This window comes from Marmota flaviventris, chromosome 6 (assembly GCF_047511675.1).
Source record: "Marmota flaviventris isolate mMarFla1 chromosome 6, mMarFla1.hap1, whole genome shotgun sequence".
Lineage (NCBI taxonomy): Eukaryota > Metazoa > Chordata > Mammalia > Rodentia > Sciuridae > Marmota > Marmota flaviventris.
Genome location: NC_092503.1, coordinates 110,818,903 through 110,843,536, shown reverse-complemented (window position 1 = coordinate 110,843,536; position 24,634 = coordinate 110,818,903). Strand labels below are relative to the sequence as shown.

At 47.2% G+C, this 24,634-nt stretch overlaps 2 protein-coding genes across 4 annotated transcripts in view; both read left to right on the top strand.

Moving 5' to 3' along the window:
- The first annotated feature begins 1,319 nt into the window (after positions 1-1,319).
- Positions 1,320-10,797, top strand: Srf (serum response factor). The gene is made up of 7 exons (XM_027950453.2): positions 1,320-2,212; positions 3,747-4,013; positions 5,719-5,980; positions 6,486-6,605; positions 7,599-7,790; positions 8,140-8,216; positions 8,411-10,797. Exons 1-7 carry the CDS (start codon positions 1,697-1,699, stop codon positions 8,504-8,506), a joined length of 1,530 nt encoding a protein of 509 aa, XP_027806254.1. The 5' UTR covers positions 1,320-1,696; the 3' UTR covers positions 8,507-10,797.
- Positions 10,798-11,422: 625 nt separating this feature from the next.
- The window catches only part of Cul9 (cullin 9), a 36,158-nt gene continuing 22,946 nt past the window's right edge, over positions 11,423-24,634 (top strand). For all 3 annotated transcript variants that reach the window (XM_027950379.2, XM_027950378.2, XM_071613367.1), the window contains exons 1-9: positions 11,423-11,493; positions 13,212-13,815; positions 14,342-14,496; positions 14,816-15,316; positions 15,807-15,942; positions 16,089-16,282; positions 16,554-16,956; positions 17,365-17,557; positions 21,857-22,064. In XM_027950379.2, the coding sequence (XP_027806180.1) occupies positions 13,221-13,815; positions 14,342-14,496; positions 14,816-15,316; positions 15,807-15,942; positions 16,089-16,282; positions 16,554-16,956; positions 17,365-17,557; positions 21,857-22,064 (2,385 nt within the window). In that variant the 5' untranslated portion in view covers positions 11,423-11,493; positions 13,212-13,220. The remainder of the gene's footprint in view (positions 11,494-13,211; positions 13,816-14,341; positions 14,497-14,815; positions 15,317-15,806; positions 15,943-16,088; positions 16,283-16,553; positions 16,957-17,364; positions 17,558-21,856; positions 22,065-24,634) is intronic.

The window sequence follows — 24,634 nt, the reverse complement described above, 5'->3', positions numbered from 1 at the left end:
TCCCTGGAAAGAGGTGACTTATTCTAGGTAGCTCCTATTAACTATTCACTGACTATTTATTGTGTGCTTTACTCTTTATCTCATTAAATCTGCATTCAAAATCTCTTGAGATGGACACCAACAATGGTAAATATGAAGTCTGGAGAGATCTAATCACTTATTTCCAGGCCAGGACTAGCAAGAGGCAGATTTCAGATTTGAGTAATTTTTTTTAACAGCTAAGTCTAAATTATTTTTACTACCTTGGAGCAAAGACCCAATTTCTTTTCTTTCTTTAATATATATATTTTAGTTGTAGATGGACCCAGTACCTTTATTTTATATTTATGTGATGCTGAGACTCGAACCCAGGGCCTCTCAAGTACTAAGCAAATGCTCTACCGCTGAGCCACAACCCCAGCCCTGTAGCCTAATTTCTAAGATAAGAGCTTTCCTTGGTTTTTGAAAGAAGGGCAAGTGCGCGCCTGCATGTGCTCGCTTGCTCGCTCCTTTAAACTTTCGGTCCCGCTACACTTTATCTAAGGCCTTTGCACAACTTTTTAGGGTATGCTTGATGGTCTGGACCACCCCCTCTTCCAGCCCACCCAACAGCTGGAAGTCTTCACTGATCTCCATCTCTCTTCCCTGCCCCCATCAGGGACGTAGGAAGACCACCTCTCTCCCCCGGCTTTTTCCAGATGTAGATCTGCCAAAGACTTCCCAGTGAAGAGGGTGATGAATGAGGACCTTGGAGCCGAACTAGTGGGAAAGTGTTGATCCCTCGAAAAGCGAGGGAAAGGAATGGGAAGTCGGGGAGGGCGGTGAGAGGGGAGTGGAGCCACTGGTCGCGAGGAGTCGGTAAATACCAGGCACCCGAGCCCCCACCGCTGGGTCAATAACTTTGCCTTCCTCAGGAAGACGTGGAGAAGTGCTCCAGTCAATTCCTTCACCGGAATTGGGCTTTATTTTCTTATTTATTGCAAACCTCCAACCCATCAGGCGGTCCCGGAGTGTTTGTCTCAAGCTCCCTTCTCCCCGCAAGACAGCGCTCCAGTTCTCTCCCAGGCTTCCTCTCTTCAGGCCCCTCCCAAATCTACCATTCTCTGGTTCAGGGGGCGGAGTTGTGCCTCCTTTCTGGTTCCTTTAAGGGCGTCGACTCCTCCCCTATCGGAATCGCTGTCTGACGCCGGATGACAGCAGCGAGTTCGGTATGTCTATGCAAATAAGAGCCCCCTGCGGGCCAATGGGGAGCGGAGGTGCCGGAACCGCGGACCAATGGGGCGGGGGCGCTGGGGCTCACCATATAAGGAGCGGCCTCGCCATAAAAGGAAACATTGTATCTCTTTATATGGGGGGAAGGGTCGGGGGATCCCTCCGCCGCCAGCGCGCGGTCCCGGCCCCCTCCACCCGCCGTCTCGGCTGCGGCCAGCAGCCCCTGCCCCCCGGGGGACGCTGACGGCCGCCGGGCGCGCCGCCGTAGCATACGGACAGGGGGCGCTGCGCGCGGCCTGGGGCAACCCGGGCCACAGGGGCAGGAAAGTGAGGGCCCAGGTCGGCCCGGGCGTGCAGGGGCCCCGGGTTAGCAGCGACGGCCGCAGCAGCTATAGCCGCACTAGGAGCAGCAGGAGTGCCGGGTTTAGCCGGGAAGCCGATGGCGGCGGCGGCAGCGGCTCCGATTCCTTGCTGACTGCCCGTCCGTCCTCCTGCATTGAGCGCCATGTTACCGAGCCAAGCTGGGGCCGCGGCGGCTCTGGGCCGGGGCTCGGCCCTGGGGGGCAGCCTTAACCGGACCCCGACGGGGCGGCCGGGGAGTGGAGGCGGCGGGACTCGCGGGGCTAATGGGGGCCGGGTCCCTGGGAACGGCGCGGGGCCCGGACCGGGCCGCCTCGAGCGGGAGGCTGCAGCAGCGGCGGCAACCACCCCGGCGCCCACCGCGGGGGCCCTCTACAGCGGCAGCGAGGGCGACTCGGAGTCGGGCGAGGAGGAGGAGCTGGGCGCCGAGCGGCGAGGCCTGAAGAGGAGCCTGAGCGAGATGGAGCTCGGCGTGGTGGTCGGTGGGCCCGAGGCATCCGCGGCGGCCGCTGGGGGCTACGGGCCGGTGAGCGGCGCGGTGAGCGGGGCCAAGCCGGGTAAGAAGACCCGGGGCCGGGTGAAGATCAAGATGGAGTTCATCGACAACAAGCTGCGGCGCTACACGACCTTCAGCAAGAGGAAGACGGGCATCATGAAGAAGGTACCAAGCCGGAGGCTGGTCGGCCACCGGGTACCAGGAGGGTGGGTAGGCACAGGGGGAGCCCGGGAGCAAGGCAGAGCTGAGGCGGAGGTGAGAGGCGGCGAGTCCGCAGGAGGTGTGTGGGAGGGGATGGTTGTTACCCGCGAAGGGCGAAAGGGGAGGGGCCGCCAGGGAAATGTGGGGAGAGGGGAGATGCCGCAAACGTCCGGAATAGAGGGAAGAGGCGCCGGGGTGGGAGTGACCGGCACGAGAGAGGAAGAGAGACCGGGCGGAGTGAAGCGGTGAGCAGTGGCTGCCGGGGAGGTGGCTAACGAGATGCCGGGGTCAGAGGTCCGGTGCACTTTGGTGTTAGGGAAATGCGTCGGAAAAGCAGGGAGCAGGGAAGGTATGGAGATGAGAAGACCGGAGCTGTATGACAACAGTGAGCGAGCATGTGTGGGAAGAAGGTGGGCACCACAAGAGTAGTGCTGGCTAGAGGATAGGCAGGGCTAGGGGCCAGGTGAGGGAGCCGGGCAGGAGGGCTGGAGAGCTCGTGCTGTCTGGAGTAGCCATCGGGTACCAAGTCCCGCCCTGGCCATGTGTCTTCCGTTGCTTCACTGGAAACCTCATGCTCCCGGTAGGACTGTCTGCAGAATCGCCTGTCTTTGGGGCAGATGGGGTTTCCAACCCTAGGGAAAATTTGGGCATGGACTTTGAGGGAAGGTCAGGGAAGTTTGTAGAAGTGCCTAGAAATGCCTCCTCCAAGTCATCTTGGGGGTAGAATATATGAGAATGGGTGGAAGCAGAGGAAATGGAAAACAAGCTACAACCTTGGGAACACTGGCTGGTATTTTTATCTGTGTGTGCATCCAAGGTGGGTGTGGAACTTTGTTGGGAGTAAGGATGGTATCTCTGGGGTCCCCTTCCTGGCAGAGTATTTGGTGCCATCTCCCATCACTCCAGACAGTGTTACATTAGTGTCCCTTGTTACTTTATCATGAGTAGAGAAGGCTGTGTGGAAAGATAGTTCACGAAGAAAAACTCGCCTTTATTTTCCTTCCCTCCCTCTTTTCCTTTCTTCCTTCCTCCCTTCCTTCTTCCTCCTTCCCAAGACAAGTAGGAAAAAAGGTTAGTACAATGTTATAGGGCAGAAGGAAAAATTAGGCTATAGCAACAGGTTAGGGCCTGGGAAGAACCATGAAACAGTTTGTGGCTTAGGTGGTCCCTTATCCCTGTGACAGGGAGGAGAGAGGGAGGCTCCATCCACTGGGAGCTAACTGGGTCCTCCATGTCCCCTGAGGTTATATGCTCCATCCCTGGGGAAGCAGTGACTGTTTGCTGGCTATCTGTGTTCTGGGGAGAGGCATGGATAGTTTTACTGCTCATAGCTCACTTTCATATACACTGATGGGACCCTTGTAGAGTCACTAAAGATGAAAGTCATTATAGGAGTGGGGGCTGGAGATCTCTGTGTATTCTTCTCTTTCCTTCTTCCTGAGGAAGGTTGAAGATAAAAAGTTTTGCTGACTTGCCCATCTCCCTCCCCATCCCTCAGGCCTATGAGCTGTCCACGCTGACAGGGACACAGGTGCTGTTGCTGGTGGCCAGTGAGACAGGCCATGTGTATACTTTTGCCACTCGCAAACTGCAGCCCATGATCACCAGTGACACCGGCAAGGCACTGATTCAGACCTGCCTGAACTCGCCAGACTCTCCACCCCGCTCAGACCCCACCACAGACCAGAGAATGAGTGCCACTGGCTTTGAAGAGCCAGATCTCACCTACCAGGTGTCGGAGTCTGACAGCAGTGGGGAGACCAAGGTGTGTTTGTATCACATATGTAAGAGGAGGGAAGGGAAGGGGATCTCTTTCCCTACCTGGCTCAGTATAGGTAGAAAGGTGTCTACAAAGGTGGGTAGAGCCAGGTTAGTGCCCCTTATCCTAGGGGACAGGTGTCCATCCTCCATTCCTGACAGGAGGCCGGCCCCCTAGATAAGCGGGCGGCCTCCGTGCCCATATAAGGCCTGCTCGGGCTCCACGCCGGCCTCCCGCCCGCAGCCCGCCTGCCTGGCAGAGCCTTTGCATTCCTCCCGCCAGCTGTCTCCCTGCTGGGGGCGGGGGTGTTACTTAGCCCTGCCCCCCTGGTAGACTGGGTCGCCCGGGAGTAGGAAGGGAGCACTTTGGGTCCCAGGGTCCTGGGAACTCAGCACTGTTGGCAGGCGGGCTGGCCGACTGGGCGGGGGACTACCTTACTAGCTAGCCGCCTATCCCTTCAGGATGTTGAGGCCTGTGCAGTTAGGGAGTGTATTCGCCTGCTGCTAGGGATGCCGGCCCTAGTTACGCCTCCCCCTTCCTATTCCCGGTAAGGAGATGGGGCGGGGCTTCCTCTTTGCTGTCTGGGGAGCTCCACCTTCTGGGTGTGCCTTAACTAACTGGCCAATGAGAGGAAGGGGCACTGTTTGCCTTAGCAACGCCTCTACCAATCAGTGGCCTTGAGCCCAGCTGCTTAGCAAACATCCCTCGCTGACCCACTCCCAGCTTTTGAGCCCCCTATTAACTCAGTTTGATTTAGGCTTGGTGGTTGGTTTTAAGCTCCTGGCTTTCTCTTTCCCCTTCTAAGAACAGAGCTGCCCCTCCCCTCTTCCCTCCCACCCCCATGAGGAGAGAGAGTCAATGCTCCAGCCTTCCCCTCTATTAGTTCCTACACCTGTAATCATTTTCAGACCCCTGTAGCAATAGGAAATTCTGGTGGATGAGTAAGTTACTAGGTAGTTTAAGTCTTAAGCATTTAGCATAGTTCTTCAGTGCCAGAACTCTAAGATCTCTCTCACATCCTGAGTTCCCTGAAAAACTCTCAGTCATCTTAGAAGCCTGGCAGGTCAGAGCTGGAAGAACCCTTTAAAGATAAGATAGTAGTACAGTCTCCTTGTGTCTATAAACACAAGGAAGAGGAAGACTGAGGCTCAGAAAAAGAAAGTAATTTCCTCAACTTTATACAGATGGTCATTGCCAGAGCTGGAAACAGACCCTGGTCATGATCTGTGACCACAGTCCACTGGGGCAGAGAATCCAGGGAGTTCTGACGATGATAATTATGACTATCATTGTCATCATGATCACAAGAGTAGCAGATATGTATTTGTCTTTATGTGCCAGGTAATAGTCTCTAAATGTTTTTGGATATATTAGCCTATTAAATCTAAACAGAAATTTATGAGGTATTGTCCTCCTTTTAGTCATTTATTTTTATTTTATTTTTATGGTGCTGGGGATCAAACCCTGGGCCTCACAAATGCTAGGCCAACTGTCTACCACTGAGCTGTGCTCCCAGCCCTCTACACTTTCAGAGGTAGAAAACTGAAGCTTAGCAGCTTCATAACTTGCCCAAGGGTCCTGCATCAGATATTGTGGAGCTGGGATTTGAACCAAAGCACACTGATTTCAGTCTGGGCTCTCAGTCCACACAAAGCTTCTGCTGGGTGGGGTCTGGTAGAGGCTCACTATTTCATCTTTACTCTGGATATAGGACACACTGAAGCCGGCGTTCACAGTCACCAACCTGCCAGGTACCACCTCCACCATCCAAACAGCACCTAGCACCTCTACCACCATGCAAGTCAGCAGCGGCCCCTCCTTCCCCATCACCAACTACCTGGCACCAGTATCTGCTAGCGTCAGCCCCAGCGCTGTTAGCAGTGCCAACGGGACTGTGCTGAAGAGTACAGGCAGCGGCCCCGTCTCTTCTGGGGGCCTTATGCAGCTGCCTACCAGCTTCACCCTCATGCCCGGTGAGTCACAAGAGGCAGTGAGAGATTCATCCTCCCTGGGCCAAATTGAGCATGCTCAGAGTGGGTTTAGGACTGGCATGAGGAGACCCTTTTTCTCAGCTCAGAACAAGGGTTAGAGCCTTAGAGAAACCTTATATATCCTATTGGTAGATTGCTGTCCTCATCAGTAAGTTTCAACTGTATATTCTAGCAATTCTAGCTAGCCCAGCCATGTTCCTCCATTGTTATGGGGACAGTAGACATTCCATTACTCTCCTATCTTGACTGGAGGGCAGATTATGTCCTTGATGGGTCATTTGAAGAAGGTAGAGGTAAGGTTTCGGGAAGGAGAAGAAAGGAAGCCCCTGGAGAGGAAATTCAGGGCATGGAAGACCTGTTTGGCTGTTAGGAAAGAGGGTTGGGAGTTTGGGACCAGTGTGCCAGACCCTAGGACTGGAGTGTTTAAACATGTTTGCAGGTGGCAACTGGGCAGGATAGAGCCCAAGTAAGACTCTGTGTCTCGTAGGTGGGGCAGTGGCCCAGCAGGTCCCAGTGCAGGCCATTCAGGTGCACCAGGCCCCACAGCAAGCGTCTCCCTCTCGCGACAGCAGCACAGACCTCACGCAGACCTCCTCCAGCGGGACAGGTATAACTTGCAGCCCTGTTGCCCTTCCTGCTCTGTCTCAACCCACGAGGCCTAGCAGCAGATACCCAGCTATATCCTTCGTGTATGTAAAGTAAGAGAGTTTCTTAAAGTAGAAACTGAGGCATTTGGTATAATTTTAAGGAAAAGTCAGGTGAGAATGCTGGATTTTAAATCCTGCCCTGCAGTGGGCTTGTGGATTCCAGGAGGAAATTAAGGATCACTGAAGTTACCTCTTTCTTATTTAGATAAGGAGAAGTTATTTGCCCTAAAACCCAGCATTTAATCAGTTATCAGGAAGGACTCGTGGGGCGGTTATCTCCTTGTGGGGAAGGTATTATAGAATTTGAGTAGCCATAATTTCCCTCAGGTATCTTTGGTCATTTCAGAAACAATAGGATTATCTCAAAATTACTTTTAAGTTATCTTTATTTCAGCCTTATTACACAAAGTGTGGTCTAGGGACTGGGAGCACCAACATTACCTGGGAGCTTGTGGAAATACAGAATCTTAAGCATCACCTCAAACCTATTGAATCAGAATCTGCATTTTAACAAGATTCCTATGTAACTGTATGTTTGTTAACATTTGAAAAGTGCTTGTTTAGAAGATGAATTTGTGAGGTTTGAGTTTAGAAAGAGGGAGGAGGCATAAGAACAAATTTTTAAAAAATGGAATGATGGAGCACTCTAAAGGGAGAGAATCTGAGTTTCCTGGGAGTAGGTTAGTCCTTGAAATCTTAGGGCTTGAGAGCAAAAAGTTCAGTAGATGGACAATCCAATAGTACAAATGATGGGATATAGTCAAAGGTTGGTGCTTTTGTGTTCCGGGAAAAAAATAGGCTTTTCTTAGCTGGTGACTAAGAGAGCAGAGTTATAGTCTCATCAAGCTTCTGACCCCCTGGGACATTGCGAAAAGATCTTGGAGACTAGAATCCTGGGATAGGAAAGGAGATATCAGAGAGACTAGTGCCTGACATGTGTCTGTGTTTTCCAGTGACGTTGCCCGCCACCATCATGACATCGTCCGTGCCCACAACTGTGGGAGGCCACATGATGTACCCTAGCCCCCATGCGGTGATGTATGCCCCCACCTCGGGCCTAGCTGATGGCAGCCTCACCGTGCTCAATGCCTTCTCCCAGGCGCCATCCACCATGCAGGTGTCACACAGCCAGGTCCAGGAGCAAGGTGAGGGGAAGGGCAGGGTTGAAGGAAGGAGGACTATTTCCTCCCTTATACACTCAAATGTTCCAACTCCCACACTGAGGTATACATGCTCATACACACACACTTGGATGCCAATACATATTTCCTGCGCGCGCACACACACGCACATACACACACACACACACACAGACTTGGATACTCTCACATACACTAGGACACCTTGTCTACTTGGACCCTCATACCCACAGGTACTCTCAAGACATATTGGGCACTGAGACTCACCAGTCACTTGTGCATTGCCACTCCTCCAATAGCTGGAAGATCCTCTTCAGCAAACATGAGTGTGTATCTCTTATGGTTTCCAATGCAGGTGGCGTCCCCCAGGTGTTCCTGACAGCGCCATCTGGGACAGTGCAGATCCCTGTTTCTGCAGTCCAGCTTCACCAGGTAGGTGGGGGCACCTCTCACATCATCACATGTAGCTACTGCATCTTCAGCTGGGTGGACATTATTGCCAATTGGTCAGAGCCCACATCCTAATTTGTTTTCTTCTGCTCAGGCCTTTGGTGGGCAGGCAGGCAGGCCAGCAGCAGACTGGTTGATCCTCCTGCCCACTTCCTCATATACCCCCTTCCCTCCAGATGGCTGTGATAGGGCAGCAGGCTGGGAGCAGCAGCAACCTCACCGAGCTACAGGTGGTGAACCTGGATGCCGCCCACAGCACCAAGAGTGAATGATCCGCCCGCTGCCCTGGACAGATGGCCCAAGGGACGGCACCACTTATTTATTGTTGCCTTTTCACGTTTTCTTTACACACTTGTTGACGGGCCGCAGGAGGGAGGCAGGGAGGAGGAGCGGGCAGCCACGGGACTATGCCCTCTCACTCCAGCCAAAGAAATGGGCCTGCCTGCCCTCCACCTGTCCTCCCTCACTTTTCCTTCCTTCCTGCTCCACCTCCTATTTCTGTTGACGGTGGGGCTGTCCTCCCTCCTCAGACTCCCCTCAACAGCTTGGCTGGATGTTTGCCATGAGTATTAGCTTACCCAATGGGACTGTGTCCCACCTTCCCACTCACAGGCCTTCTGTGGGACTGGACACTGTGTCCTCCCCTGAGGAAGCGGTTGGGACTCTCTCTCCAGCCTCCTTGCTGACCCCAAGTCAGCACTGTGTCTGCCACAGGCTGGGTCTAAGGAGCCCTGTACCTTCCCCTCAGGGAGCCAGCTGAGGAGATGGGAGCTTCTTCCCTCATGCTGCCGCCCTCTGCCCCTTCAGCTCCTGAGTAGCTGGGCCTGTGCACTGGGCAGGTTCCTGGGGCCACCTGCCCTGCCTTGCCGTTCCCCATGGACCTCCAGGGGCTCTTGGGTTGGAGGGAACCACCAGCGTTCCCTTCTTCCCTTTGTCTTCCCCCCCCACTCCTCCCAGCTGCTTTACTTAAAGTTGATTTTGAACTTTTTATTTGAGGAGACGAAGTGAAAACAAATCTATAAATATATATTTTTAAAATATTTAACTTTTTTTTATGGCGTTTTTCTCATCCCCCTCCCTACCCGAACTCCCCTTCCCTGGGGAGCCCAAGGGCTCCCCAGAACTGGCTGGACCCCTGGGGACAGAGTCACCCCATGAGCTTGGGGTCCGCCAGTGTGTGGGGGAGATCTGGGATCACCCGGTCCTGAGTTGTTTCCAGGAGAAAGCCGGGGGAGGGGCCCTCAGGCCATGCCCTGAAGGGGTGGGGAGGGTGACCCACAGCTCTGGGCCTCTTTTTGCCCTTTAGGCTGTAGCTCCGGAGAGGGAAGAGGGAGACCAAATGTGGGGGTGGGGTGGGAGGGTGTCAGGTAGAAGCAACTGAGTTCATTTGTGCCACACACATGGGCATTGCAGCCTTGTGCTCCCCCAGGCCTGCAGCTGCCTGGGGCCCAAGTTGCAGTGAGCAGGGTGGGATCTGGGAGGGGGGAGAGGCAGGAATGGGGGGTCAGAAGTGGGAGCAGCTTTTGGGCTGAGTATAGAGATGGGGAGCCAGAAATGGGCAGCTCTCCCAGGGAGTGAGCAGCTACTGTAACTTTTTTAAATTAAGACAAAAAGCCTTGAAGAAAATGACTTTATTTTTCTAAGTGTAACCTCAGTATTTATGTAATTTGTACAGGGGCCATGCCCCACCCCACCCCTGCTCCCTTAGGGTAGAACTTGAGGGTGGGCCACCATGGGGAAGATTTTTACCCTGTGTCAGAGCCTACCTTCACCACCTGTATCCAGAAAGGGAGCTTTTTCAGAAATGGGGCAGCAATTGGGGTGGAGTTTTATTAACCCCTTAACGACTGCCTTCAGTAGGAACAAGCCTGCTTCTGTGATTAGGTGAAGGGGTGGGGGAAGATTCTACACACAGCCTAGTTATCAAGGAGATGATTTGCCGGACACAATTAAGAACCCCCTAACCTCTAACCCCCATTGCTGTCTTGCCCCAAATTGGAGTACCAAGATGGAAGTTGCCTTCCTAGGCTTTCTCCTGGAGATAGCTGGGGCTTATGGGTGGTTTTTAAGGCTGGGGCATGGCAAATCAGGGGCCAGAGTTGGGGAGCTTGGGACTCAGGTCTGTAACTGCCCAACCCCTTTTCTCTGCTCTTGTTTCACTCCACCACCACTCACTCACTCCCCAATCCCCCACCCAGAGGAGGAGATGTTGATGAATTTCTCTCCTTCCCACAAAAGACAGACCCAATGAGTGAATCAGGCAAAGTGCTTACAATGTGTGTTGTGTGAGTGTGGCCTTGGGAGAACATGTGCATCAGGGATGAGGTGGCATTTATATGTGGAGCAACCCTTGGTGTTTCCCTTACTTGATGGCTCTGGGGTATGTGTGTGTGCCTGAGTGAATGTGTGTGTGTGAATGTGGGGTGTGTGTGTCAGTGGTTTCTACTTCCCCTGGGATACTGACCCAGGAATAGTGGACATGGTCACAGTCCTATGTACAGAGCTTTCTTTTGTATTAAAAAAAAAATACTCTTTCAATAAATGTATCATTTTTGTGCACAGACTGTGGGGTCTTTGGCTCTGTTTTTCAACATAGGGAGGGAGGTGCAAACATGAAACAAATCCCAAAGCTGTTCCAAGAAACAAATCTGGCTGCTTGATGAAAACGGAATGTTAAGGGGTGCTTTGTGCTGTTGGATTCTATATGATTTAAAGAACATGGTGGCGGGGTGGGTTGTCTCCCTATGCATAGTTTTGCTAGGTGCTTTAGGCCAGCAGAATCAAGCAATTTTAATTAACAGGGTATGTGGGATCAATTACCCAAAGTATTGATGATAAGTTTGGGGAAATCATGGCACGTGACCTACTGAAAAGCCCTATGGTGGGAGATTACTATGTTTCAGAATGAATGAAGTAACCGGAGATAATATGAGGAAGGCAGACCTAGTAAAGAGAAGGGAAGTTTTCCAGTTGACTACATGGAAAGGGCAGCCCACTGCCGCTAAGAAGGAGCAACCAGTGATACTGCACTCCTCTAGCACGCCGCCTTCACACGCCCCTCTCCACGAGCACGGGGCCCGCGAGTAGTACGCATGCTCCACGCGCGCCGTTCCGCCACGCTCGGCGTGGACCGCTGTGGAACCCGTAGATCGTAGAAGCTAGGCGGTGCGTGCACTCGCTATGTGACCCGGAAGGGAGCTGCTGAGGAGGCGGGACCTGGACTGCGGGTCCCAGCTAGGACCGGTCCGGACGGTGGGAGGTGAGAGGAGGTTCTGCGCCCGACCCAGTCCCTTCCCCAATCTCTGGTCCTTTACCCACTCTCTGTGAGGCTGACGAGGGAACCAGGACTTACTCTGAGATTGCGCTCGGTCCTGTCAACCTTCTCTGACCGCGCCCCCCACCATGCTTACCCGGCATCCCTACCCCGTCCCTCAATCCCATTCCCTTGCCGTACAGGTCTCCACCGCCCCACTGTACTGCAAAAGTGAGACTGGCCTTGCTCCCCGCTGGGCTCAGTCCCCGCAGCCAAACCTCACCCCCACATCTGTTTATTGCTCCTGGTCTAGGCCCACGCTGCGCCTCCTCAATTTTCCTCCCACAGCCGCCGGGCCTATTCATTTTATTCCTCCTGGCGCTAATCAGTTGCCGATTGCTAGGAGGCTGGTTACCTCCTGGCCTCTCCCTACCCGCGCGCTCAGTGAATCCCTACCCCCATTGAAGTCCACATCTTTTATGTCTCGTTCTCTTCTGTTCTTTCTTCTTGTCTTCTATTCTGTACCCTGACACAATCCCCGTCCGGTTCATCTTACATTCTTATGCTCACTATTCCCTGTTGCCTCTATACTGCTTATCACACATGGCTTTTCCTGATTATACTACTACCTTTTATAATCTTCTGACTTAATTTATCTGATAACTGCCTGTACCTTATAAGAATAATAGATTAATATTAGACCATGTTTGCTGAGCACTCATGTGCTAGATGTTTTTGTTTCTTTGTATGGTTCTAGAATTGAACCCTGGGCCTGGTACATGCTAGGCAAGCACTCTACCACTGAGCTACATCCCAAGCCTTAAATGCTACTCTAAATGTATTACATACATAATCTTATTAGGTTTTTATTTCATGAGATAGGTGCGAATATTACCACCTTATAGAGGAGGAAACAGACTCAGATTTTAAGCAACTTGTTCAAAACTATGCAGTAGTGAGTTGGAATTAAGAATCATATATTTATCTGACTCTGAAATCTGTGCTATATTGTTTATGTCATGACCTCATTCACTACCCTGTACCCTGTGAGTACTACCTTCCTGTTAATCTAGCTGACCTAAACCCTTACTATACATACAGCATAAGTACAGGGTGGGATGTGGTCTTTTTCTCACATAATTTTATCTGGTTCCTAGGCTGCTCCTCCTCTCACAAAACTCATATATGTTTCCCATCCAGTAATCTGCCCTACATCCCTGCCTCCTTTCATTTGCTTCTTTGTATCTGTTGTGGCCCACCCCTCTATATCCACACTCTAGGTTTACCCTGTCCTGTCCCTCCCCCAGCCTTCTGGCCTCATTATCTCACATGCTGCTGTCCTTCCTGCTCATTCATGTTAGCCTTTTAAGTCTTGATCTATATCCTTCAGCCATTCTACTATTTACTGCCCAGCCTGTCCTGCTTAACTGTTAACTCTGTGTATTCTTACCTTGCCTGTTTCTCTTATTCTCTTTGTAACCATTTCCATCTCTTGAAGCCTTTTATTTCTTCCCCTTGATATTTTCACTCTTTCTTCTCTTATAAATATCAAAGTTAAGTTCAGCTGTTCGTTCCATCCTATTCTTTATCTTTTATGTTTGGCCTCTGAATTCTACCATGTAGCCTGCCAATCACCACACACCCTCTCTTGTTCCAAAAGTTATCCCACTCTGTATAGTCTTTCTTTTCCGATACTGTCTGATCTTTCTCTTTCTGTATCTCAGGAGATCAGGATGATAGGGGAACGGCGTGCTAGGGACCTTATGGTGCCCTTGGGGCCCCAGCTGCAGGCATATCCTGAAGAACTTATTCGACAGCGGCCTGGACATGATGGACGCCCTGAATACCTGATCCGATGGAGTGTCCTGAAGTGTGGGGAAGTGAGCAAAGTGGGAGTAGAGGAAGGCAAAGCAGAGCACATTCTCATGTGGCTGTCAGCCCCAGAGGTCTATGCTAACTGCCCCATGCTATTAGGTGAGCGAGCACTATCTAAGGGACCTCAGCATGAGCCATCTGGGGGTTCAGGAAGCTTTCCCAGAGATCCAGGAGGCCTGGACGATGTGGCAATGGGAGAGATGGAGGCCGATGTGCGGGCGCTGGTACACAGGGCTGCCAGGCAGCTGGCAGAAGGTGGGACCTCAAGCCTCACAGCTGCTGTGCTCCACACCATCCATGTGCTCAGTGCATATGCCAGCATCGGGCCTCTCACCAGGGTCTTCAGGGAAACAGGAGCCCTGGACCTGCTCATGCACATGTTGTGCAATCCTGAGCCTCAAATTCGTCGGAGTGCGGGCAAGATGCTGCAGGCTCTGGCAGCCCACGATGCTGGTAAGACAGCCAGGGAAAGAAGGAAAACATTGGAGAAAATGGGGCTGCAAGGAGTAAAAACAGATTTCCCAACTCTATTAGAACACCTAGTATTGGTGAATATCAATTCAGTGTAAAGGAGGCATATAGATTATTAGGTTATTACAAGTACATAAACAGGACAAATTGTTGGCACCTGGTAGGTATGTCCATTCTCAGTGCAGTGTAAGAAAAGAGAATGGAGTAGACTTGCAATTTTTAAGTAGGTTGAGATTTATTGGTTGTGAAATCAATTTGTTGGGTTTTTAACTAACATTTTTACAAAACAATATCAATGTGCAGTATAAAGTTTTTGTAGCATGTTGTGTGTTCTAGTTTTATGTGTATAGGTTTGTTTCAGGTCACCACATAAAATATATTTTTTTGCTGTGGGTCTTAGTCACAAGGAAGTTTGAAAACACCTAGGGGAGGAGATAGAAAGCCTAGGAAAGGCAGGGAGAAAGTATTAGGGATTGAGGAGAAGATACGGATTGGGTGTGGATTACAGGGAGTCGGGCTCACGTCCTTCTGTCACTGAGCCAGCAAGATGGCATCGAGCAGCACATGGATTTTGACAGCCGATATACTTTGCTGGAGCTGTTTGCAGAGACCACTTCCTCTGAAGAGCACTGCATGGCCTTTGAAGGCATTCATCTGCCTCAGGTACTTCATGGCTATGGGGGATACTCTGTTCAAAGCATTATTTCTGAAGCTATGGTTCAGGACTATGTCAGCACCAAAGCCACCTGGACAGGTAGTTAAAATGAAGGTTCATGTCCACTTTCCCAACCTCTTCCATTGAGAATTTTAAAAATTAGAACCCAAATATTTTAAGACCTCCCTGTATGTTTCTTACCCAAATCAAAGAGCTATAGACCTAGGAATGAGACCTTTGCAATTTTCTGTGGGGGAGGATATTAAGGGGCAAGGGAAGAGGCCAAAGCCAGGAAGAGATGAACCTATACCTGAGATTGTGTCCTAGATCCCAGGAAAGCTGCTCTTCTCCTTGGTGAAGCGCTACCTATGTGTCACTTCCTTGCTGGATCAACTGAATAACAGTCCAGAGCCAGGAGCTGGAGACCAAAGTTCCCCAAGCACCATGAGGGAGAAAAACCGGGGACAAAGGGAGCTGGAGTTCAGCATGGCTGTGGGCAACCTCATTTCAGAACTGGTGCGGAGCATGGGCTGGGCCCAGAACGTCAGTGAACAGGGCACGTTACCACCCCGGCCACCTCGGTCCATCTTTCAACCCTGCATTTCAGGATCACCCCTTTTACTCCCCACCATTGTCACCATCCCCAGAAGGCAAGGGTGGGCCTTTCGCCAGCGCTCCGAATTCTCTAGCCGTAGTGGCTATGGCGAGTACGTGCAGCAGACACTGCAGCCAGGGATGAGAGTGCGGATGCTGGATGATTACGAGGAGATCAGTGCTGGGGATGAAGGCGAGTTCCGGCAGAGCAACAGTGGTGTGCCTCCTGTGCAGGTAAGGGACTCACAGTGATGGGACACTGTTGGGGGTCTCTTCTGGGTGGGGCATAAACTGGAACTTCCAGGTAGGAGGCTCTGGTATGCCACCCAAGGTGAAAACCTCCAGGGGAATTGGAATGGTAAGAGAGCATCAGCAAATGAAGGGGTGTCATTTGAGGAGCTGAGAAAACTTGGTGGGTGTGAGTGGGCTATGAGGTCATGGACAGGCTCATAACCAGGAAGCAGAAGTGATACATGGAGATAATATTATCACTTCCACTAGTGGAAGAGGCTAGGAAAGAATGTGAGAACAGAGACCATCAAGGTTAGGAAGAGAGGCAGGGTCCACTCCTGATAGGGGAGGAAATCCTTTAGCTATATGGAGGTTCTTCCAAGCCTAGACAGGTGTGTATCTGAGGGTATGATCCAGATCTGGACTTGGGCATGTTCTCTCAAGCTTTTAGAGCTCAGAGCACTGAGCCCTTTCTGTTCTTCCTTCATGCCAGGTCTTCTGGCAGTCGACAGGCCGCACCTACTGGGTGCACTGGCACATGCTGGAGATATTGGGCGCTGAAGAAGCTACTGGGGATTCAGCTTCGGCAGCTGTGGAGAAGGGGGCCGGGGCTACTGTATTGGGCACAGGTGAGCCTAAGAGAGGATGTGGGTAGCCTGTCTGAACAGAGGAGTTGTGTCTCATATGAAACCACTTCTGACTGGAAGCTTCCCCAGGTTCAGAAATCAGCTGTTATTTCTACTAGGTGCTGATAGCCCTATCTTTGTGTCCTTAGCATTTCCTTCCTGGGACTGGAAGCCTGTGGATGGCCTCTACTGCTTGCCGTATCTCCAGACTGAGCCTCAGAAGAATGAGGAATTGGGATACCTGACTCAAGCTGAGTGGTGGGAATTGCTTTTCTTCATCAAAAAGTTGGACATATGTGAGCAGCAGCCAATTTTCCAGAATCTTCAGGAGAAACTAGATGAGGTATTTTAGGCCTGAGATATGGTGGGAGATGGACATTAAGGGATTAAGAGTAGTAGTAATGGGATTAGAGGTGGAAACTAAAGGAAGTTTTATCTATGGATACCACTTAAGGGGAGGCTGGAGTTAGAGAGTATAGGGGTCTTGTTGGTTGGGGGAGACATGTGCTTTCTAGTATGTAGAAAGAATGAAATTATGGTGGGAGTGATCTATTTCTATCCCCAGGACCTTTGTGTCTGCTTGTCCCTGAAATTTATATTCTTTGTATTGACAGACCCTGGGTGAAAAGGCTCTAGGTGAGATCTCTGTGCCTGTGGAGATGGCTGAGGGTCTTCTGCAGGTTCTCAGTAATCGGTTTGAGGGCAGCACCCTCCGGGACTTGCTCAACTCCCAAATCTATACCAAATATGGGCTGCTACCTGATGAACTAAGCAGCTTATCTTCACAAAGTCACTGCTGTACCTCAGATCCAGAAGAGGAGTCCAAGTCAGAGGCCAGCTTCTCAGAGGAAGAGACTGAATCCCCTAAAGCAAAGACTGAGCCCCCTAAGGCAGAGTCACAGCCTGCCAAGGCAAAGACTGAGCCTCCCATGGCCCAGAGTGATTCACAGCTGTTTAACCAGCTTCTGGTGACTGAGGGGATGGTTCTGTCCCCTGAGATGAAGGAGGCAGCCAGTGGTGAGTCAGGTTCTGGGAGGGGAGGGCAAAGACATTGGAACAAATCCTGTCATGGGCCCAGAGGTGGGTTGTGAGGGTGAAGGAAAAGCCATGGAGTGAGGTCCTTTTTTGGAGGGAAAAATGGCTTGCATCCATCATCTTCCCTTTGAACTTGATTGTACCTGGCCAACTACTACTCCTTTTCTTCAGTATCTCTGGAAAAGGAGAGTCCATTTCTCAGGGTATTTCCATCTTCCGTATTTGATTAGATCTTTCACACAGAATTGGAAATGTTCCAAATGCAAGCTATAGTAATGAATAACATATTTAAATGTCAGTAGGATAACTGGGCTTGACCTTTAAAGTCTTCCAGTGTGGAGGAGGTGCCACAGTTCTTTTAGCCATTTGCCTTTCTCCCACCAATTTCAGAAATGGCTAGAGCCTTGCGGGGTCCTGGTCCACGCAGCTCCCTGGATCAGCATGTGGCAGCAGTCGTGGCCACTGTGCAGATATCCAGCTTGGACACAAACCTGCAGCTTTCAGGGCTCTCTGCCCTCTCTCAGGCTTTGGAAGAGGTCACAGAGCGGGACCACCCTCTGGTCCGTCCTGACAGATCATTGAGGTTAGCATGTTACAGAGGGAAGAGGTCTGGGTTGAACCTGTGGGCAGCGAGGCTGATGGTGGAGGGAAGAAGTAATCAAGAATTAGAAAGGCTGAGGGTGAAGAAAGGGTCAGCCTGAGGAGCAGCTGAGCAGGAGGGGGGTTAAAATAATCTCAGAGCATTTCTGTGCTAGGATTTTATATGGATTATTTCATTAACTCTGCCTAACAGCAAGGAAGCATTGATAGTATTATTATTCTATCGTTATTTATTAATATCAATATTATTGTTTGGGTGAGAAAATAAGCTTAATAGAATTTAAGTAACTTTAGCTCAAGAGTTCTATAGATAGCAGAGCTAGGTCCTTTGGCTGTAGAGCTTGAGATTGTTTTCTTTCTTTCTTTTTTTTTTTTTAAATAGTTTTCTAGTTGTTGATGGATCTTTATTTTAATCATTTATTTATATGCAGTGCTGAGAATAGAACCCAGTATCTCACATGGGAGGCAAGCACTCTACCACTGAGCCACAGCCCCAGCCCAAGATTTTTTTTCTTTAAAAAATGTTTTTTCTTGGAGCTGGGGTTGTGGCTCAGTGGTAGAGCACTTGCCTGGCATGTGTGAGGCACTGGGTTTGATTCTCAACACCACATATAAATAAATGAACAAAGTAAAGGCCCATTTAAAAAAAAAATAAAGGAATCTCTTAAAAAATGTTTTTCTTCTATCTCCGCTTTTTTTTTTTTTTCATTTTGAAAGGTTTTTTTGCTTCTTTTTTGAGGGGAGGGACAGGTACTGGGGATTGAACTCAGGGGCAGTGGACCACTGAGCTACATCCCTAGCCTCATTTTGTATTTTATTAGAGACAGTGTCTCACTGAGTTGCTTAGTGCCTTGCTTTTGCTGAGGCTGGCTTTGAACTCATGATCCTCCTGCCTCTACCTCCCAAGCTAGTGGGATTACAGGTATGCACCACTGTGCCTGGCTTTTTTCCTGCTTCTTAATTACAAATAATAATACACAAATACATTATCATTTAAAAAGATCTAAAGAATATAAACAAAATGAAAAGCCTGAGTCCTTTTTACCACTGTTATCAGGCTGGTATATCAGTCAGACCATCTACAGTTTTACACTAGTAGTTATGTACTTGGAAATAAAGCATTTGGCGTAGTATTTATTACTATATTATTATTTTCTATTTATTTATTATTCATTTTTGTGATGCTGGGGATTGAACCTAGGGCACTTTACTACTGAGCTTTATCCCTGTCCCTTTTCTTTTAATATTTATTTTTTTAACTATAGGTGGATACAATATCTTTATTTTATTTTAATGTGGTGCTGAGGATCGAACTCGGTGCCTCACTTATGCGAGGCAAGCACTCTCCCTCTGAGCCATAATCCCAGCCCCTCATCCCTATCCCTTTTTAAGAGAGAATCTTGCTAAATTGCTGAGGCTGGCCTAAAAACTTATGATCCTTCTGCCTAAGCCTCCCTAATCACTGGGATTACAGGCATGTGCCACCACACCTGGCTTTTTGGTAGTATTTAAAAAATTCATATTAAACTTATTTTTAATCGATGCATAAAAACATAAAAATTGTACTTACTATTGAAGTTGAAATAGAACATTTTCTGAGTTTGTGTTTTTAATATATAAGCAGGAGGTGGGTTGTTAATATATTCTCGAAGCACTTTTGTGCTAGAATTTTACAAACATTCTCATTAAATCTACATAATACCAAGGAACATTGATAGTATTATTATTCCATCATTATTATTAACATAGTATTACTATTTGGGTGAAAAAACAGGCTTAGAAAATTTAAACCACTTTAGCTTAGAGTTCTGCAGATAGCAGAGCTAGGATTCAAACCTAGGTTATTTTGTCTCCAGAGGTTGTTTCTGTGACTGCCTGTTTCTCTACCCCCATTTAGTATGTTTCTAAGGGTTTACGTGTCAGTTCACATGGAACCACTCCTTATTTTCGTTGCTGCATAGAACTCTGATATTGTCACAGCCAAATTCAAGTACAGTTTTCTAGTGGATCTCTTTTTTATTTACCTCCATCAATAATGGGATATCATTCTCAAAAACAGTAGATTAAATCAGTGAAAATTTTAAATGGTGTCTGTTTTAATTTTCATTTCTGATAAAGTTAGGCATATTTGCATGCATTTGTTATGTTTCTTCTATAAAAATTTTATCTTGTCCTTTGCCCAGTTTTTAATTGGATCACTGCCTTATTCTTAAGGATTTATAGGCATTCTGGATATTAAACTTCTGTTATTTATGTTTCAAATATTATGTCTTTAAAAAAAATCTCATTAGTTTTATTTTTGTGGTTATAAAAGGATACATGCTCTCTGTAAAAAAAATTAGAAAATTAGAAATATAAAAATCCCTTTATACAAGACAATAAGTATTAATATTTTGGCAATAAATATTTAATATTCTTATGTTTTTAATCTACCCATATATATTAACTATGTACATTAAGTAGTTAATAATAAATCCTGGCTACAGAAGCAAAGTATATTTGATTCATCATAAGCCCTCTTGAGAAAATGTAGATCAAAACAACTTCCCCAGTACATTTATTTGCTTTCTTCCCCAGAAATTCTCTATTTGTATTCTTTTCTCCATAGTTCCCAGGCCACCTTCTCATCTGCATCTGTCACTGTCAAAGGTGTCAGTACCTGTTTTTTGCCTTTTGTAACCTTCACTGAGGACTAGAGACTCTGGGGGCACCACTTCTTTTCATTGCACATCAGCATTTCCACTGAACCTTTTCCCCAGCTCATGTTTTTTACCTCTTAATTTTACTTATAGTATCTTTCATTATGATGAAGTTTTAGGCTTTTTTGCTGCTGTATTTTTCAACTTTTTTGTGTGTCTTCTAGATTTTGAGTCCATTAGGAAAGGTCTGTCCTATTCCAGGATTAGAAAAAAGATCTTCTTTTTTCTTAAACAATTTTATTGAGATATTATTTACATGCCATAGCTTCAAGCATTTAAGCTGTATAATTGAATGGTTTTTAGTATATTTTTTTAAATGGATAACATGCCTTTATTTTATTTGTTTATTTTTGTGCAGTGCTAAGGATTGAACCCAGTGTCTCACACATGCTAGGCAAGTGCTCTGCCACTGAGCCACAACTCCAGCCCTAGAAAAATATTTTCTTTTTTTTTTCCTAGAAAAATATTTTCTAAAATGATCTATGATTTTTGTTTTTTACATTCATTTTAAAATCCATTTTCAGTTTTTTTTTTTTTAATAAATGGTGTAAAGTAGGACTTCAATTCAAGTTCAAGTGTATCAACCTCACATTTTTTGTTTTCGGGTATTGTTTTGTGTTGGAGATTGAACCTAGGGTCTCATGTATATTTAGCACACATTCTCTTACCATGGAGCTACATCCCCAGCCCAGTATCAGTTTTGAAGTATTCCATTCTGTCCTCACTTGGCTGAGATGTCACTGTTATCTCTCTTGTCATCTATTGATCTGTTTGGCTACCCTGTTTTAGAGTGAGTGAGTTTGTTTGTTTGTTTCTTCATTTATTGCCTTCAGTGTGTTGCTGATTTCTCCCTGAGGGCAGATTTTTTTTTTTTTTTAATATGGTGCTAAGGATTAGAACCCAGGACCTTGTGCATGTGAGGTAAGCACTCTACCAACTGAGCTATATCCCTAGCCTATAGTTTTAATTAGTATGTCTTTCTAGTTATATTTGGATAACTTTAGACAGTTTATCATTTATTTAATTTTTTTTCAGATGTTGATGGACCTTTATTTTATTCATTTATTTATATACAATGCACAAAATTGAACCCAGTGCCTCATACATGCTATGCAAATGCTCTACCTCTGAGCCACAACCCCAACCCCTCTATCATTATTTTTTTTTTCCAAACATTTCTTTTTGTATTTTTGAGGTGCTAGGAATCAAAGCCAGAGCCTCAAGAATTCTAGACAAATGCTCTACCATTGAGCTACATCTATAGTCCTTCCAAACATTTCTTGATTATTATTACATATTTTCTCTTGCTCTGTCTGAATCTACCTATAATTTTTAAGGCATTTTGATAGAATTATATTGAATCTGTAGATTCATTTGGAAAGCTGGGCCAGTTTGTAGCCATTTTGCTCTCTACCAGAGGTAGTCTGCAGAGGGAAGGAAGTAGTGATGGGGAGGGCAAGGAGAACAGGTTTGGGAGGGGGACAGGCAGGATCTTAATGGATGGGGTTGGGCAGGGAGTCAGATGGTGAAAGTCAGGAAAGATTCCTTGGGATGGGGAGCCCCAGTGTCTCGTCTTTTCTCAGAGAGAAGCTAGTGAAGACGCTGGTGGAGTTGCTGACCAATCAGGTGGGAGAGAAGATGGTGGTGGTGCTGGCTCTCCGCCTCCTTTACCTGCTCATGACCAAGCATGAGTGGCGCCCACTCTTTGCCAGAGAGGGTGGCATCTACGCTGTGCTGGTTTGCATGCAAGAATATAAGACTTCTGTCTTGGTACAACAGGCAGGGCTGGCGGTGAGTGCACTGGGCCCTGTGGGAAAGAGCAATGGGCAGGACAGGCAGATTGGGGAACTTCTGACATTGGAGGTATTTAAGGTGTAGACATTAGAATGAAAGAAAACACACACATGGATTTAAGATTGCAATCAGGACAGTCTTGGAGATTGCATGTTTGAAGAAAAGGGGAAGGCAGTTTTTATAACCTGATGCTCAGGTTATAGGCACATGACTCCTAAAGCTTGGGAAATAATGCCAAGAATTAATTAATGGAATGGCATCAAATTAAAAAGCTTCTGTGCAGCAAAGGAAAACAATTATGAATTTGAACAGAGAACCTACAAAAGGAGAAAATCTTTGCTAGCTACTCTTTTGGCAGAAGATTTATATCTAGAATATATTAAAAACTAAAAAAAAATAATACAAAAAAATAAATGGACAAATGAATTAAACAGATACTTCTCTTTTAACTTCTCAAAAGAAGAAATATAAATGGCCAACAAATACATGAAAAAAATGTTCATCAATATCATTAGCAATTAAAGAAATGCAAATTAAAACCACACTGAGATTTCATCTCATATCAGTCATCAAGAATAAAACAAAAGTCTTTTCTGGAGAGGATGTGGAGAAAAAGGAACATGTTTACACTGTTGGTGAGATTGTAAATTAGTATAACCACCATGGAAATCAGAATAGAGGTTCCTCAAAAAACTAGGCATGGAACTACCATATGAACCCAGCTATACCACTCCTTGGTATTCTAAAGAATTAAAATCAGTATACTGTAGTGATACATGCATATCCATGTTTATAGTAGCACAATTCACAATAGCCAAACTATGGAACCAGCCTAAGTGTCCATTATTGAATGAGTGGATGAAGAAAATGTACACAATGGAATTTTACTCAGCCATAAAGAAAAATGAAATTATGTCATTTGCAGGAAAATGGATGGAACTTGAGACCATATGTTAAGTGAAATAAGCCAAACTCTCAAGGTCAAGGCTCATGTTTTCGCTCATTTATGAAAGCTAGAGAAGAAAGAGAAAGGTGGGGAGTGAGCTCATGAAAAGCAAAGGGAGATCAATTAGAATAGAAAAAAGGGACCAGGGGGTGGGAGAAGGAAGTGCTGGGGAGGGACAGTGACCAAATTGTATTGTGTGTGTGTACTAATATGTAACCACAAATCCCACTATTATGTACAACTATAATGCACCAAAACAAAACGTGGAGAAAATTTTAAAAAAGAATGATGCTCAGGCTTAAAATTGAACAGCAGAGTACATAAAGTGGCTGCTTACCAATTTAAAGAATGTTGCAAGAAAAGGAGGTAAGGGGAAGGAGAAGTTCAGGAGTTGAGTTTTTAGTTGTGTTGAATGTCTGGTTAAAGGCTAACATTTTAAATGGGACAATTAAACTAAAAGGATTTTTTTACCCTTTTATCTGAGTGATACTCTTACCCAGAAAATATTCCCTCACCAGATTTGGGAAACAAACTCTGCCCACCCCACCAGCTGCAGAGAATAGGAAAGGGAAGTCCTTGTTCAGGGTATCTTACAAAAGATTGACTTCCTGACTACTCAAGACAGAAGTGTTGGCTGGTAGGGTGGGTTGGGAAGTGTGGGCTCTGTATAGCCTGATGGTCTCTTTGGGGGACAGGTAGACTTCAACCAGAGCAGTTCTGAGAATGGATTCTAATAGTATAATGAGAACAGCATGGATGGGAGGACATGTCCTCTTAGAGCATGCTGTCTGGGAGAGGGCAGGAGGCTCTTTCCTTTATGGGATCAACGAATTTCTTCTTCTTCCAACAGCTGCCAGGCATTCATAGAGTTGGCCACATGTGCTCAAAGAATTCTTTGATCCTCTCAAATTTCATGGCCAAAATACAACATTTACATTTAAATTAAAACTCTTGCCCATAATAAAATCTCATCATCTTGTTTATAATTTGAGGTCTATAGAATTTATCTAATTGGGTCAGAGTGGGGTAATCAAAGGGAGATGACCTCATTACCAGGTGGCTTGGTGGACTCAGGCCTTACATGGGTCCTCTTGAGAATTAGTTCTAGCTTTGTCCATCCTTAGTGGGTTGTTTCTAGAGAGTCAGTACTTTTACCAGCAGAGAGGTTCTGTACTTTGATGATGTAGTGCTCATTTAAAATTAATTTTTTTCTGTAGTACCAGCAAATAAGTTTTCATGCTATATTTTTCTTTTCCTATAATTCCAACTACTCTGCTGGTAAGATAACCAAGTAGCATTGTCAAGAAGGGCTGGATACTGGCTAAGGCCAGGGGACATAGGTTTGGAAGGTATATAGATGGTAATGAGTAGATGAAGTTGTTTAGGGAGGGAACACAAAAAGAGAAAGGGGTCAAGGAACTTCAGTGCTTGAGGACCAGACAAAAGAACAACAAAGAGTAGAAAAACCAGGAGGCTATGAAGTCACAGGACTCAGGGAAGAGAGGTTTTGCAAAGGAAGGAGTGGTCACTTGAAATGGAAGAGGAATTCAAGGAAAGCCTCTGAAGACAGGTGAGGCTGCGAAAGGGTGAAAAGGTACCATCCTGAGTGGGGTGATTCAGG

Coding starts and splice junctions, on each gene's coding strand:
- Srf (XM_027950453.2), top strand. CDS start 1,697: ATGTTACCGAGCCAAGCTGGGGCCGCGGCGGCTCTGGGCCGGGGCTCG. Junction 7,791..8,139: donor CAGCCAGGTCCAGGAGCAAG/GTGAGGGGAAGG, acceptor TTTCCAATGCAG/GTGGCGTCCCCCAGGTGTTC. Junction 8,217..8,410: donor CTGCAGTCCAGCTTCACCAG/GTAGGTGGGGGC, acceptor CCTTCCCTCCAG/ATGGCTGTGATAGGGCAGCA.